The sequence below is a fragment of the Sprattus sprattus genome (genome assembly GCF_963457725.1).
Source record: "Sprattus sprattus genome assembly, chromosome: 2".
In the NCBI taxonomy this organism is placed as follows: domain Eukaryota; kingdom Metazoa; phylum Chordata; class Actinopteri; order Clupeiformes; family Clupeidae; genus Sprattus; species Sprattus sprattus.
The window spans coordinates 3,769,407-3,782,214 of record NC_137921.1 but is presented as its reverse complement, the minus strand read 5'-3'; the positions used below and the strand labels follow the sequence as shown (position 1 = coordinate 3,782,214).

At 44.8% G+C, this 12,808-nt stretch overlaps 3 protein-coding genes across 3 annotated transcripts; 1 reads left to right on the top strand and 2 right to left on the bottom strand.

Annotated features, from left to right (window-relative positions):
- Nucleotides 1–2: 2 nt before the first annotated feature.
- Nucleotides 3–1,316, bottom strand: b3gnt7l (UDP-GlcNAc:betaGal beta-1,3-N-acetylglucosaminyltransferase 7, like; the record flags this gene model as incomplete). Its single annotated transcript, XM_080833038.1, has 1 exon — nt 3–1,316. One exon carries the CDS (start codon nt 1,314–1,316, stop codon nt 3–5), a length of 1,314 nt encoding a protein of 437 aa, XP_080689164.1.
- Nucleotides 1,317–3,001: 1,685 nt separating this feature from the next.
- Nucleotides 3,002–6,010, top strand: cUnh1orf174 (chromosome Un C1orf174 homolog). The gene is made up of 3 exons (XM_080860854.1): nt 3,002–3,129; nt 3,831–4,244; nt 4,706–6,010. The coding sequence occupies exons 1-3, from the start codon at nt 3,115–3,117 to the stop codon at nt 4,808–4,810; spliced, it is 534 nt and encodes a 177-aa protein (XP_080716980.1). The 5' UTR covers nt 3,002–3,114; the 3' UTR covers nt 4,811–6,010.
- A 2,027-nt stretch (nt 6,011–8,037) lies between these two features.
- dffb (DNA fragmentation factor, beta polypeptide (caspase-activated DNase)) lies at nt 8,038–12,208 on the bottom strand (the record flags this gene model as incomplete). The annotated part of the gene is made up of 7 exons (XM_080832750.1): nt 12,076–12,208; nt 11,769–11,895; nt 11,355–11,540; nt 10,635–10,714; nt 9,840–10,013; nt 9,250–9,350; nt 8,038–8,248 (listed from the first exon to the last, which is right to left on the bottom strand). The coding sequence occupies exons 1-7, from the start codon at nt 12,196–12,198 to the stop codon at nt 8,038–8,040; spliced, it is 1,002 nt and encodes a 333-aa protein (XP_080688876.1). The 5' UTR covers nt 12,199–12,208.
- Nucleotides 12,209–12,808: the final 600 nt, after the last annotated feature.

Below are 12,808 nucleotides of genomic sequence, written 5' to 3'. Positions count from 1 at the left end.
GCTCACCAGCGCAGCCACAAGATATTCCTTTTGGTGCATATGAGGTTTTCGTTATTCACTATATCCCACATTCTGAGCAGCTCCTGTGGCGTGAGTTTGTGGATGACGATGAGGTGCTTGAAGAAGCACGGCTCGCTGTTCATAGGACTGTTCTTTCTGTGCTTCATAATCCCGAAAGTTCTGAAGCCCGGGTGCATCTCCGGCGCCAGGTGCAGCTTCTGTAAACACATACCGAGAAACACGTCGTCTATGGGGTATAGCTCCTGGCCCTCAGAGATCATGAACAGTCTTCGGGCCAACTGCGCTGACATAAGAAACCCTCCTCCCCCCACGTATGGCGGGTAGGGTTTATCAAATAGTTCTTTGGGGATATAATATTTGCTTTGGCGGTTACGGATGGGTATAGCTTTAGCAATGGTGTCCCCTACAAATAGGTTCTCAGCCTTGTTCTCCTCTATCTTAAAACCGATAAGATCCACCAAGTTCTGTGTTTGCACAAACACGTCGTCATCCCCTTTGAAGATAAATTGGACCTTGGAACAGTGAATGTGGAACCATTTGAGAAAATTCACCTCTTTTAGTGTGAGGTTAAAAAAGGTGTCCATAAAATCCCACTGTAAAATGTCTCCATAGATCTTATCCTCATATTCCAGCAGCTTTTGCAAGTTTTTCGCATCCTTACCGGTTGACGGGCTGCCTAAGAGAAACAAAGTTTTAATTCTCATGTTATCGATTACCTGTTCGTTACCCCATGTCTTACGCACGGCTTCTCGCCTGTCGTGCTGCTCAATAACCGACTTTACCACAATAAGTAGATCCACGTCTCCACTTCGGCACTTCTCCGGGTGGTCAATCAGCATCGGAAAATATCGGCAATGCCTGTGAAGCACAAACTGATGAAACCTCGGGTCCAGTCGTCGAAACCAATCTTTATTCCGCACGGAAGAATCTTCGGTACAGTTGATCACATCCACGTCCCAGGATCCCAGGCTGGGCTTAGTAGCGATAAAACGAGCTGCGTCCGAGTCCTCGAATTGTGCCGGTGGAGAGTAATTGCCAACGGGAGACCTGTTGGAGGATTTCGCCTTAAATGAATGGCATTCGGGTCCGCACCAACTGCTTTTGACGTCCAAACGTATTTCCTTCATGTTGCCTTCGAGCACCTTGAATATTTGAATCATCAGCAGAGTAGCAAAAATGAGGGTTAAAGTTAGGAGAGTCTTAAAAACTCTATTTCGCCTGAAAAAATAATCCATCACGAGTGCGCGCCTCAAACAGGGTGTAAAACCCTTTCGGATGGACTGAAAACTTTCCATTCAAGATTCATATCCACACGTTGAATTCATATTTCGTATCTCGGCGAGAGCAACAGGCGGCGTTCCTCCGTTAGACATACTGTCGAGGCGAGATGCACTCTCTCTCTGAACGCACGCTCTGGACGTCTCCGGGACGCAGGCTAGGGCTGGAAGGTGCGCGCTCCCCACTCCATGGTCAGAGTTGATCTTCCGTTATTGTCCGTTGGCGGAGATGTCAAACGCCGACACTTCGCAGTTGGTTTCTATATTCCGCTGCTCTTTTCATCTGTCGGCTAGTGGAGTTTTGGCGTCCTTCACGAAAGAATGTCTCTCTTGTCCTTCCTGCCCCCTTTCCCCCCGCACTGAACCCGACCCACCTCACGACACCTATCTGCAACACAGGTTTCTTATTTCAAGCCACAGATGTTGCTTGCTGCGTCTACGTGTCCCTAAGGGTTTGACCAGATACCCAATAGCAGTCTTATAATTAATTTAAGGAGGTGGCACATGGAGTGATTAAACGCTATGACTATGCACACAGTATGAGCAACGACTGTTCTGTCTTAACCTCAACCATAACCTGGCGTGTTATTAGCTCATGTGCGCAGTACAACTCGAACACAAGACACACACACACACACACACACACACACACACACACACACAGAGACACACAGACACAGACACATACACACACACACACACACACACACACACACACACACACACACACACACACAGAGAGAGACACACAGACAGACACACACAGACACACACAAACACACACACACACACAATTTGCGCACTTGGAAAAGTCCTGCTTAGCCATGTCACAGACTGTCAGTATTAATCTTTCCCGAAAATAAGTTTATAAGCTCAGTCATTAGCTTTAGCTTCGTTCACTGTTTTGCAACATTAAGTAGGCCTAATATTGAATGGATCCATATTCATTATAATGTATTTCACTAGGTCATTTTACGTGGATAGAGCGCCACTGTGTGGTCTCGTGAAGCGTAACAGCCACTGGTCTCGTTCAAGCATAAGTGGAAACTACAGTAGGCCTACTGCTCCGTGCGCAGCACAGTAATGAAACGTGAGGGAAACTAGTACTTATACACAATAGCATGTAGGCCCTACCGCATTTAACCAGAACTTAAAAACGCAACAGATCAATTGTTTGGAAGAGAATGTAATCCTGCAAGTGCGTAAAACAGACCTAGGCTACTGTCACACGCACGTAATTTACTAGTTCCTGAAATCATTTAATGTATATTTGTTTCTATGAATACATAATATTAATTAGTTTGGACTAGCTCAAGCGCGCTTTTCTCACTTGTCTTGTCGTGCCTAACCAGAGCCGATACAGGCCTAACAACTACACGAAGCCAAACCCTTGCTTTGTCTTTGCACTGGCAAAACTTTAAAACGTTTTCACTAGTTCCACGTGATGTCAATTTGCCGGTTTCGTGTTATTTTGTGCGATCACAGGACGTGACGGGAACATTGTCTAATGGCTGGGCGGGTCTCTCTTAATTCCATCCGGAGTTATTAGACCATTAAGAATTCATAACGTAACCCAATGTACCTCTGGTTAAGAGCGGTGACTAATAACAACCCGACTGCCATGTGACCAGCAGTCACAATTTCACAAACCATGCCCCTGTGCTGTGACGCACGGACTGCCAGTAAACCGATGCAGGTGGGACGAGGGGGCTGTACTTCCAGAGAGCTCAGCCCTAAACCCAACGAAAACGTACCCGGCTGGCAGAGTTCAACTCGAGGCTCGACGCCCAAACAGGAAAAGTTTGACCAAAGAGGAATGAATCGTAAACAGGTTAGCAACGTTGGTTTTATCCTATCTGTGTAGCTAACACAAGCCGATGCAAACTAATGTTGTCTTAAAGGGTGTATAGACTAACTAACGTTTATTTAGAAGACAAATATCACTTCGCGTGCGCAAGTTGTTTAACATCACGCAGACAAAGCGAGAACGAAGATGTTGTAGGCATATGTCGTCAAAACATTCAGTTGAATACTTCAGCTATCTACAAGACTTCATTGTATTGTCCTAAAGTTACATTATTATTACTATTGTGAGGTAGGAAGATGCTTTTGTTTAATCTAATAATTTGTACAGTAACGAATTGCGTGCTGTGCTGTGCTGCCCTAGCATACGGTATATGGTTACGCCTAACTATTGGCTAATATTTAGCTGTTTGTCAGTTCATTCTTTAGAACTAATTTTGGAGTCATGAACTATGATCTCAGTGATTTCGAGGCACCGCGTTTCCGTTGCAATCGTTGTTTTGATGAACAGTCGAATGGATGTACTGTCACTTTAAATTGAGCTCGGAGTCAAACAAAGTTCAAGTAAGGTCAGTGTCAAAGCCACAGCGGCACACTATCAACCCCCCACCCTAGCAGTTTCCGCTCGTAGAGGACAACAGTTGTACGACGGCGCGGTGTATAAACGTAACTTAGAATTATTTCTGTCACATCTGAATCTCTATGAATTACGATGTTTTCTTTTTCTAGCGGCTAGTAGAGAGGGGACAGTTTCAGCTACTGGTTGGGAGACTGAGAAGCCAGACCTGCCACGGTAAAATACTCATGGCAGTCGACAGCGGCGAAGCGAGTCGGCGCTCCAGAACGAGCCTGAACGTTCGCAGCGACGGAGAGGAATGCCCAACAGCATCCACAGCCATCACTACAAAAACACGGGGTCGGAAAAAGGCCGGCAGTAGTCCACCAGGAGGAATGGTATTACGAGGCAAAGAAAACACAGCGAAGACTCTGGGATCCCCGCCGCGAAGCAGGACTAAAGTCTCCACGGAAAGGATGGATGAGTGCGTGTCCTCCGCTCACGAAAACCCCGCTATTATAATGGATGAGGACAGTAATGAAATCTATCCAGTCGGACAGTTCTTTGGCAATCTGGACCATCTGCCGGTAAGGGCTCATTTTCATCATCCATCATCACATGGTTTCCCTAACGCTTACTGAACACAGTCCACTTTAAGCAGCTAAATATGTACGCAGTTAAACATTCTACTATTCGAATTTGAGAAATTCCGTGTGTGTACTCAGGCACTCTGCGTGTGACAGCATTTAACAGCTGTTTTCGCATGAATAATGAATCGGGTCAAGCAGCAGCGTTTTTACGCCGCCATTGTGTTCAACGCATAGAGGGACCCGTCGAGCTGCTTTTCCGCAGCGCCGGCACGAAGGCAAACTCACTGGTGCAAGCGTAATCTGATTGACCTTACACCCATTTACTGTTTCTAATGAACTGAAGTTTGTCGACTGTCGTTATGCTCTGTACACAGAGGCCCGGCCTTAACCGACTAATCCAGTTCTCTTTAATGCGTAAAGCCAGACTGTGAAGCCTACTTTTATTTATTTATTTTCAGGATTATCCCGAACGGCCCAGCACAACAGAGGCAGTCAGCAGAGGAGAGCACAGACGGCGACACTACTACGCAAAGGAAGAGGGCGAGGAAGACGAACCACATTAACACAAACTAGAGGATACCGAGCTGAAGTTGATGGCACCGGTTCGCTTGACGCGACATACCCGTGCTTGGAATTACCACCGCATATCTGGAGATTCAATCATACACATATTTTACTACCAGCAGCACAGCGCGGACGGAACTCTCGCGCCCTCGACTGACAGCTACAGCCAAGGTCCAGCTGCCGAGTATGGGCGTGCGCGTGCCAAAAACCACTCATGTTTGATGGATCTCTCCCTCTCTCGTGCCATGATCTTCAGCTCGAACCCAGTTATTGCTAAACCAGCTAGAGGACACTTTGCCAAGTTGTGTGTAATCCGCACTTAAACCTTTAATCAGCCTCGGGAAAACAAGGAGGAATTGTGTGTTGCAATTCCACTGATCGTCCAAATGGTAACATAAGCTGTTCAAATTGTTATTTTTTAAATATTTATAACAGATAATATTTACATACCCGTTCAGACCAAATGCGACACACACACACACACACACACACACACACACACACACACACTCCCTAAGAGCCCTCCTGAGAGCCATATAGCACTGGGGAAGCATCTCTACTCATCTAGCCCCTACTAGGCCCCCCGTTTGGGGGTAGTTTCTCGAGCCCACTCCCCATCTCTCTCCCTTTCTCTGTCAATGGAGACCCCCAACACAACACTTTAATAATCAAAACAAAAAGCGCCACCTTTGTTCATCTGGTGTTTTAAGCGCTGGAGGTATTTTTCTAGAAGGACCCAGATGATTTATAATGTTTTGTTATTTGCGAAACAATGCAATTCTTCCGAACACCTCATTTGACCTCCTTGAAAAAAGTGTGGCAAGATGTGTGATGCCAAGAAAGACGAGCAGCTAATCCAATGCATGTTTTGTTTTTTTATTTTTTATTTCATCATTTTCTAATTTTGGAAGATGATGTTGCAGTGCTTTTAACTATTGTATAGTATCCCTGACTTTAAGTACATTTTATTGTATATAAGACATGCACTAATATTTCTAGTTGCTAGATATATATATGGCTGTGAAAATGTTTATTTTTCTATGAAATCTGTGTACATTTTGAAAGTGCTATTTCTTGACAACCAGAGGCCTTGGTTCAAAACATGCAGCATAGTTATTTAATATGAAATGTGCAAGATTGCCACCATAACATAATCGTTTATATATGCTGCAATGCTTGGTTTATCCATCCACAAGTAAAAAAAATAAAAATAAACCATGTTCAAGTTTTACTTGCGCAAAGCCTTTGTTTGTTGCAGTTTATTCCCCTGCTGTCCTTGTCCCCGGACATAGTTTTCTAGAAAAGATCCAAGAAACCAAAACAGATAAATTGGGTTCTCCTGCGCATCTATGCAATGTGTGTGGGTTTGGTGGGGCTGTTATCAGGGGGATGAAACGTTTGGTGACTGTTCTATAGAACCTTAGAACCTTTCTATAGAACCTTAGAACCTCTATAGAAGGAGAAGGCCCACTACAACGGTGAGGTAAGATGGATAAAACCGTTATTTAAACTGTTACTTCTACTAATGCCTCCCCCCCCCACCCAAACTGTAATCTCTGTTAAAGCCCCCCCCCCCCCCCAACAAAAACTGTTACTCTTGCTAAACCCCCCTGCCCCTAAATCATTTATTCTGCAATGCCCACCCCCAAATCATGTCTGTCTCTCCCCCCCAAAAAAACTGTCTTCTTTAAAGGGCCAGTCTTAACTAGGCCAAGCACAGGCCCACAGTAATACTCCCACGACACGGCACTGAACCTGCTAACTCCGGCCCTTTCATGTAACTGTAGAGGATGATGATGATGATAAGCACTCTGCCAATGAGCCTGCCTGGGCCTGTATGGCCACCTGTGGGCCTCCAAGCTGCTCGACGGAAGTGCCCCAGAAAAATCTCAGACAAACACAGACGGATGCAAGATGGCTTGTTTTATTGCTGTAAAAAAGTGTTTTCATGATAAAGCAGTGTGAAATGTGGACTCTGCATGATCAGAGCATAACACTGTTCCGTGGGAGCACGGCTATACGTCCCGGTCGTCACAGGAAATTGGATTTCATTTCGAGTCAATAAACAAACTTACGGCTCAATTACATGGAAAAAAAAAAAAAACACAATTGACACAATAATCCAAAAGATAACAAATCCATGGGTGGACAAATCAGACAGGAACAGGATCCTTTCCCCCTCGGCTTAAACAATCAAACATTAGCATTGCATTAGCATTAGCATAGGATAGACGTCATAAATCCCCAAAAGGACAGGCAGGCGTGAGGCGAACCTGTGAGGAGACGCCACGCATTGAGACGTGTCGTGGAAATCTCCTTTTTGGGTTCAGATAACTTCCAACACACACAGCGGAAGTTCTTACATTTATTACGAACCCGCAAGCAAGGACCCAGCTCTTGGGTAGAGTTAAACCCTGAGTTAAATCACAAACAGGGAGGACCCAGCTCTTGGGTAGAGTTAAACCCTGAGTTAAAACACAAACAGGGAGGACCCAGCTCTTGGGTAGAGTTAAACCCTGAGTTAAAACACACATGCAGGGAGTCCTGTTGGTACAAGACAGCACCTGGGTAGAGAGTTACTCAAGGACATCTTGTTTTTCAAAACTTGAAGACAGAAATCTCGACCCAGGAAGGGAGGGGAAACAATTGTCTTATCACTCAACTGCAGAATGTTCCAGAACAGAATAAACAAAAGAAGAATAAAAACAAAGAAGAACTGAACTACAGTTTTGTCTGCACCACTAACTCTTAAAAATAAAACCTCCATTACAACATATTTTCACATTAAATGTTTTGGCGTGGAAATGGTGGAATATAAATTACTTAATCAGTTACAAAAATATTTGTTCAACTTTGAATTTAAAAACAATTGGACAAACAACAGAGCTTGCTAAGTGTGATGGAGCTGCCTTTGGAGTCTTCAGTTATAAAATGCACCAGTGCATGTTGACCCCCCCCCCCCCCCCCCAGACACTACCCCAATGCATGCCCCCCCCCCCCCCCCCCCCCCCCCCCAGTGCATGCCGACGCCCCCCGTAGAGACCCCCCCCCAGACACTACCCCAACATCGGACCCCCCCCCCCCCCCCCCCCCCCCCCAGAGATGCCCCCCGTAGAGACACCCCCACCCTCAGACACAACACCCCGAGACTACCCCAACATCAGACCCCCCCCCAGAGATGCCCCCTCCCCTCAATCAGAGACGACCCCCCTCCGACCCGTTCGTCTCACTTCTTGACTCTCTTCACCGGTTTGTAGATCTTGCGTCGGTCACAGGCCAGGTCGTGGCTGCCCTTCTTGTGACACACGATGTGCACCAGCTTCAGGTTGTCCATGGTGAAGAGCAGCCTGTAGAAGTAGTCCACGTTCACGTGACTGCTCTTCCTGCTCTGCAGCGCCTCCACCAGCGCCGGGAGCACCGTCCTCTTCTTCTCAATCCTGACAAATAGTTAAACAGTTCCACATACAGTTAAAACAGTGACTACACTCCACTCCATGTGCTGCGCCTAAAACGCTTAAAACTAAATGCAAGCTATTCAAAATAGTAGTCCTACTCTATTTAGTTTTAAGCGTTGGGGGCCTGGAGGACCGTCCTCTTCTTCTCAATCCTGCCAAAGTTTTTTGTAATTCACATTTTTTTTATTTTGACACACAATGCAACACAACAATGACATACAGTAGGTATCCATGTTTTCTACAAATAGAAGATTGTTACATTGTTTCAAAGCACAAACACAAAACAAAAAGAAATACTGCCAAAAGTTAAACAGTTTCTCTGTTTCTGTTTAAACCCTTACACATACAGTCAAAACCGTGAACACACACACACTTCACCCTCTAGTCTCTGTAGTGCTACTCCATTTTGAATAGCTTCCTTTAAGTTTCATATCTGAACACAATCCCACATTTCCAGCGCATTCAGTTTTGAGCGTTTTAGCACAGCGATGCTTAAGCACACCACATTCAGCTGTTTCCTGTCTGCTTTCACACACGTTTCTCTGGGTCATATGCAGTGTTTCCTTTCTCTGACTTCTTCCCTGGCACTGATTGTGCCACTCTGGGGGTATTACAGTGAAATAGCGCCCACTAGAGCCACTTTTGGGGTATTACAGTGGATTAGCGCCCACCAGCGGATGCCTATGGCCAGACTTTACTCTCCTCTCAGAAGAGGAAGTGGAGCAAGCAGTAGGCTCTGGATGGGATTCCTTCAGCCAAACACGGGCTCTGATTGGATAACAGGGTTTGGCTCTTGAGTAATTGCTATGGCAACCTCAGTTACAGGAAACATGTGATATACACTGATGGTTGTGTAAGAATTTGTGGTCTCATTTTTGAATTTTAAAATGTAATTTCTGGAACACAATTTGGTAGAAGAACCATCAGTGTGTATCATATCTATGGTACAGCTGTGATGCGGCCTAAGATCATGAAAACCTCACCTGTGGTCCAAGTTCCAAGTGCTGAACAGAATCCTGCTCTCACGGTTGCCATAGGGATTGATGGAATGCAGCATGTCACACTCCTCCTCATCATAAGCTCCCTTCAAACACAGAAGCAAAAAAACACCAGATGTGTCATGTTGTTCAGAATGTTTACGTTAGTCCTCTCAACAGCCAGCCCTTCATTGACCCCTGAGTGACCCTAAAGTTTAAAGGTGGATCCAATTGTAATCAGTAGTGTGAGTGTGTGTGTGTGCGTGTGTGTGCAAACCTTGTCTGTTGGGTGCGCTTGTGGTTGCAAATATGGGGCAGAAGTGTGCAGTTAATGTGCGGTCGCACCACGACTGTCACAATCATATTAGTTGCAGTGGACGGAAGACAGGCTGAAGAAGTTCCTCTGCCATGCCTGTTTGGTGGTCTAAGTCTGTTGCATTGAAGTGCACTTACATTTTGCCTAAACCATTTATACATGTCACTCTATATTTATCTTATTTAATATTTAATGTATTTTATCTTTAAATCAAATGTACTCGTTAATGCTGTGATGCTGGCGTCCCTTGGTGAAGAAGTATGCCACAGAACTCCCATACCTGACAGGAGAACCAGCCCTCCGCGGAACACAAGCGACCCGATGCCTTGGCGGTCCTGTTGAAGTAGCAGCCGTTGTAGCCCGCCGTCTTCAGCTTGGCCGTCATCCTGTCCTGGACTTTCTTATACAGCGCCTGGTGCCTGGCGCTCGAAACGGTCCGCAGGTATCCATCAACCTGCAGGCAGAGACAGAGACAGACAGAGAGCACAGAGACAGAGACAGAGACAGACAGAGACAGAGACAGAGCCCAGAGCACAAAGACAGAGCACAGAGCACAGAGCCCAGAGCCCAGAGACAGACACAGACACAGACACAGACACAGACACAGACACAGACACAGAGCGCAGGGAACGTGTGAGTGGTGCCAGTGCAGGTGATAGTTTCGCCTTTTAATGAGCTTGTGGAAAAAACACAGTTGTTAAGTGTTGAAACCACCCTCCCAGAGGTTTTTAATCCACAGCCAATAGCATGTTTTGATGCCGTTTGTTTTTTCTCGCCAGTGTAATTCTTACTACCTATCAAAGGCGACACCTTAAAACACAGGTTTAAAACAGGTTTAAGGCCTTAACACTTAACACTGTTCATGGTTCAAGTTTCATGATGTATTATTTAATTCTATTTTGTTTGAATTATTTTAAGGACCAAAGGACACCAATGTCACACTGACAGTTTCACAGGGTGCTCAAATACAGATCAAGTGTATAGATTAGCCTCACTGTCGGTAATGTGTCCAATTTAGAGACATTTGGATAAAAGCTTCTTCGAAATGCATAACAGTAAACATAAAAATATGTACCTCCTTCAGATATCCTCGGACCCTGTTCTCACAGTTGTACTTCATGTAGGCAGACTTAGTCTTAAACCTGGCATCAACACCTGCAATGATTTGACAGCTGAGACTACATTTGCACACATGCTACGTAAACTTCTTCCATACTGTGTTCCTACTTCTAGTGTCTTATTTATGATAGAAACAAAGCTAGAGGTAGCCATCTGGTTCATTTAACAACAACAGTCATATCTTATAAAACACAGTCAAGGTAGGTACGTTTTGAAATAACTTGAAATGTCGTGTCTTGATGAACAGTATGGATTGGAATTCTCTGTTGGCATAGTTACAGTATGGAATGTTGGCATAGATACTGAACAGTATGGAACGTTGGCATAGATATTGAACAGTATGGAATGTTGGCATAGATACTGAACAGTATGGAATGATGGCATAAATACTGAACAGTATGGAACGTTGGCATAGATACTGAACAGTATGGAACGTTGGCATAGATACTGAACAGTATGGAACGTTGGCATAGATACTGAACAGTATGGAATGTTGGCATAGATACTGACAGTATGGAATGTTGGGACACATACTACATTCACCTTAATTATCCCCTCTAGTCAGTCTGGGTTGTTGTGAGCGTGCGACCGCACATCCTGAGTGTAGTAGTGAGGTGTCATTACTAAAAAAACACCACCACGCCTCTTTTGAGCCCCATTCTGAAAACGTAATTACCCTGGAACCAGTCCTCATCATGCGCTCGGTCCTCTATCTCTGATCGGTCCTTCAGGTTGAAGAGCAGATCGCCCAGTATTTTGCGATGTTTGGCGGACAGCTCGTCTGAGAGGAAGTCTTTGGCCTCATCAATCAGCTGGGCGGAGTATCTGTCCAGGTCCAACAGACGCTGAATGTCACTGAGAACTAGAGAAAATATGTGAAAACTAAATGTACGTGCATTTTATTTTGCAGCAATTAGGGGGAAACAAGACAGAAGTATGGAGGGATGAGGGGATGAAAACGAAAGTAGTCTACTGTGATATGTCTATAGATTCACGTTAATAAACTGACAAACCAAATTCACTTTAATGCAACATGTATGGAGACAAAATGACATTAAAGTGCATCCCAGTGCTTAAAGGGCACACCCACATCCATTCCAGTGTTGTCCTTTGGCCAACAGTACGAGTTCCGCATTGACCGGTAGAGAGCAAAAATAAACCTCTGTCAGTTCGGTTCCATCCTCGTACAAGCACACACGCGAGCCAGAGGGAGTAATCTGAGAATAAAGCGAAGGAAATGAACATACTGAGTACAGTTATGCAACGTAAATAGAAATCGTGTAACTTGATTGGCTGAAAAGTTCGTTCTCATCAACAGACAGTAGCCAACGGGGCGCCGGACATGCAAAACAGTAAAACGACAGGCGCTAAGCAAACAAAGGCTAAAGGGACGGTACCTTAAGAAGCTTACAAGACTTTTCAACGAGTTCGCTGAGGGTTGTCGCGCCTACCCCAAACTTTCTAGGCTCGTTGGCGCTTCTTATTTTGACCAATTTCGTTGTTTTCTGTTGTCGGGACATGGTAACGCGCCTGGCTGTTTTGACTTTTTGTCATGTGACGATTATCTGTCTGGGTGGAACACTGCAGTGGAAATATATGAGTGGAGTGGAGAACATGAGTATACTGCCACTAAGCGGACTGGAATAAATAGTACAAGAAATCTGTGTTCCTGTCATACACACCTTAGAATTGTAGTTTAAGTTTTATTTGAATTGCTATTTTCGTTTGACCTTCTAGCACGGTTGCATTTGTCTGATGGAATTTGTAATGTTTCCATTTATTTTGTCTAGGCGGACCAAAGTTAGGGCCATACTGATTAGCTGTCTATTTGATGACCTATTGTGCAGGTTACAAATCCGATTTGTTATTTTGATTTGAAGTTTAATACCTCGTGTTGTAAATTTGTTGTGTACAATTATACTGGTGGCTTGGCTAGCATTCTTGCTCTGGATCTAGACTGACTTGCCAGCAATGTCGTGTTGCATTCTAAAAGCAGTACCCCTTTCCCACCACAAGAGTGTAGTGTCTACCGTATGATGAACGCTGTTCTGCGTGATAAACTTTGGATGAAGTTTTGTTCTAAATGTTATGCTTTGTGTCCATATGACATTGAGTTGTTTATTTCCATAC

Excerpts from the sequence above, each read along its gene's own strand:
- cUnh1orf174 (XM_080860854.1), top strand. Across the intron at positions 4,245-4,705 it reads GCAATCTGGACCATCTGCCG|GATTATCCCGAACGGCCCAG; the intron begins GTAAGGGCTCAT and ends ATTTATTTTCAG.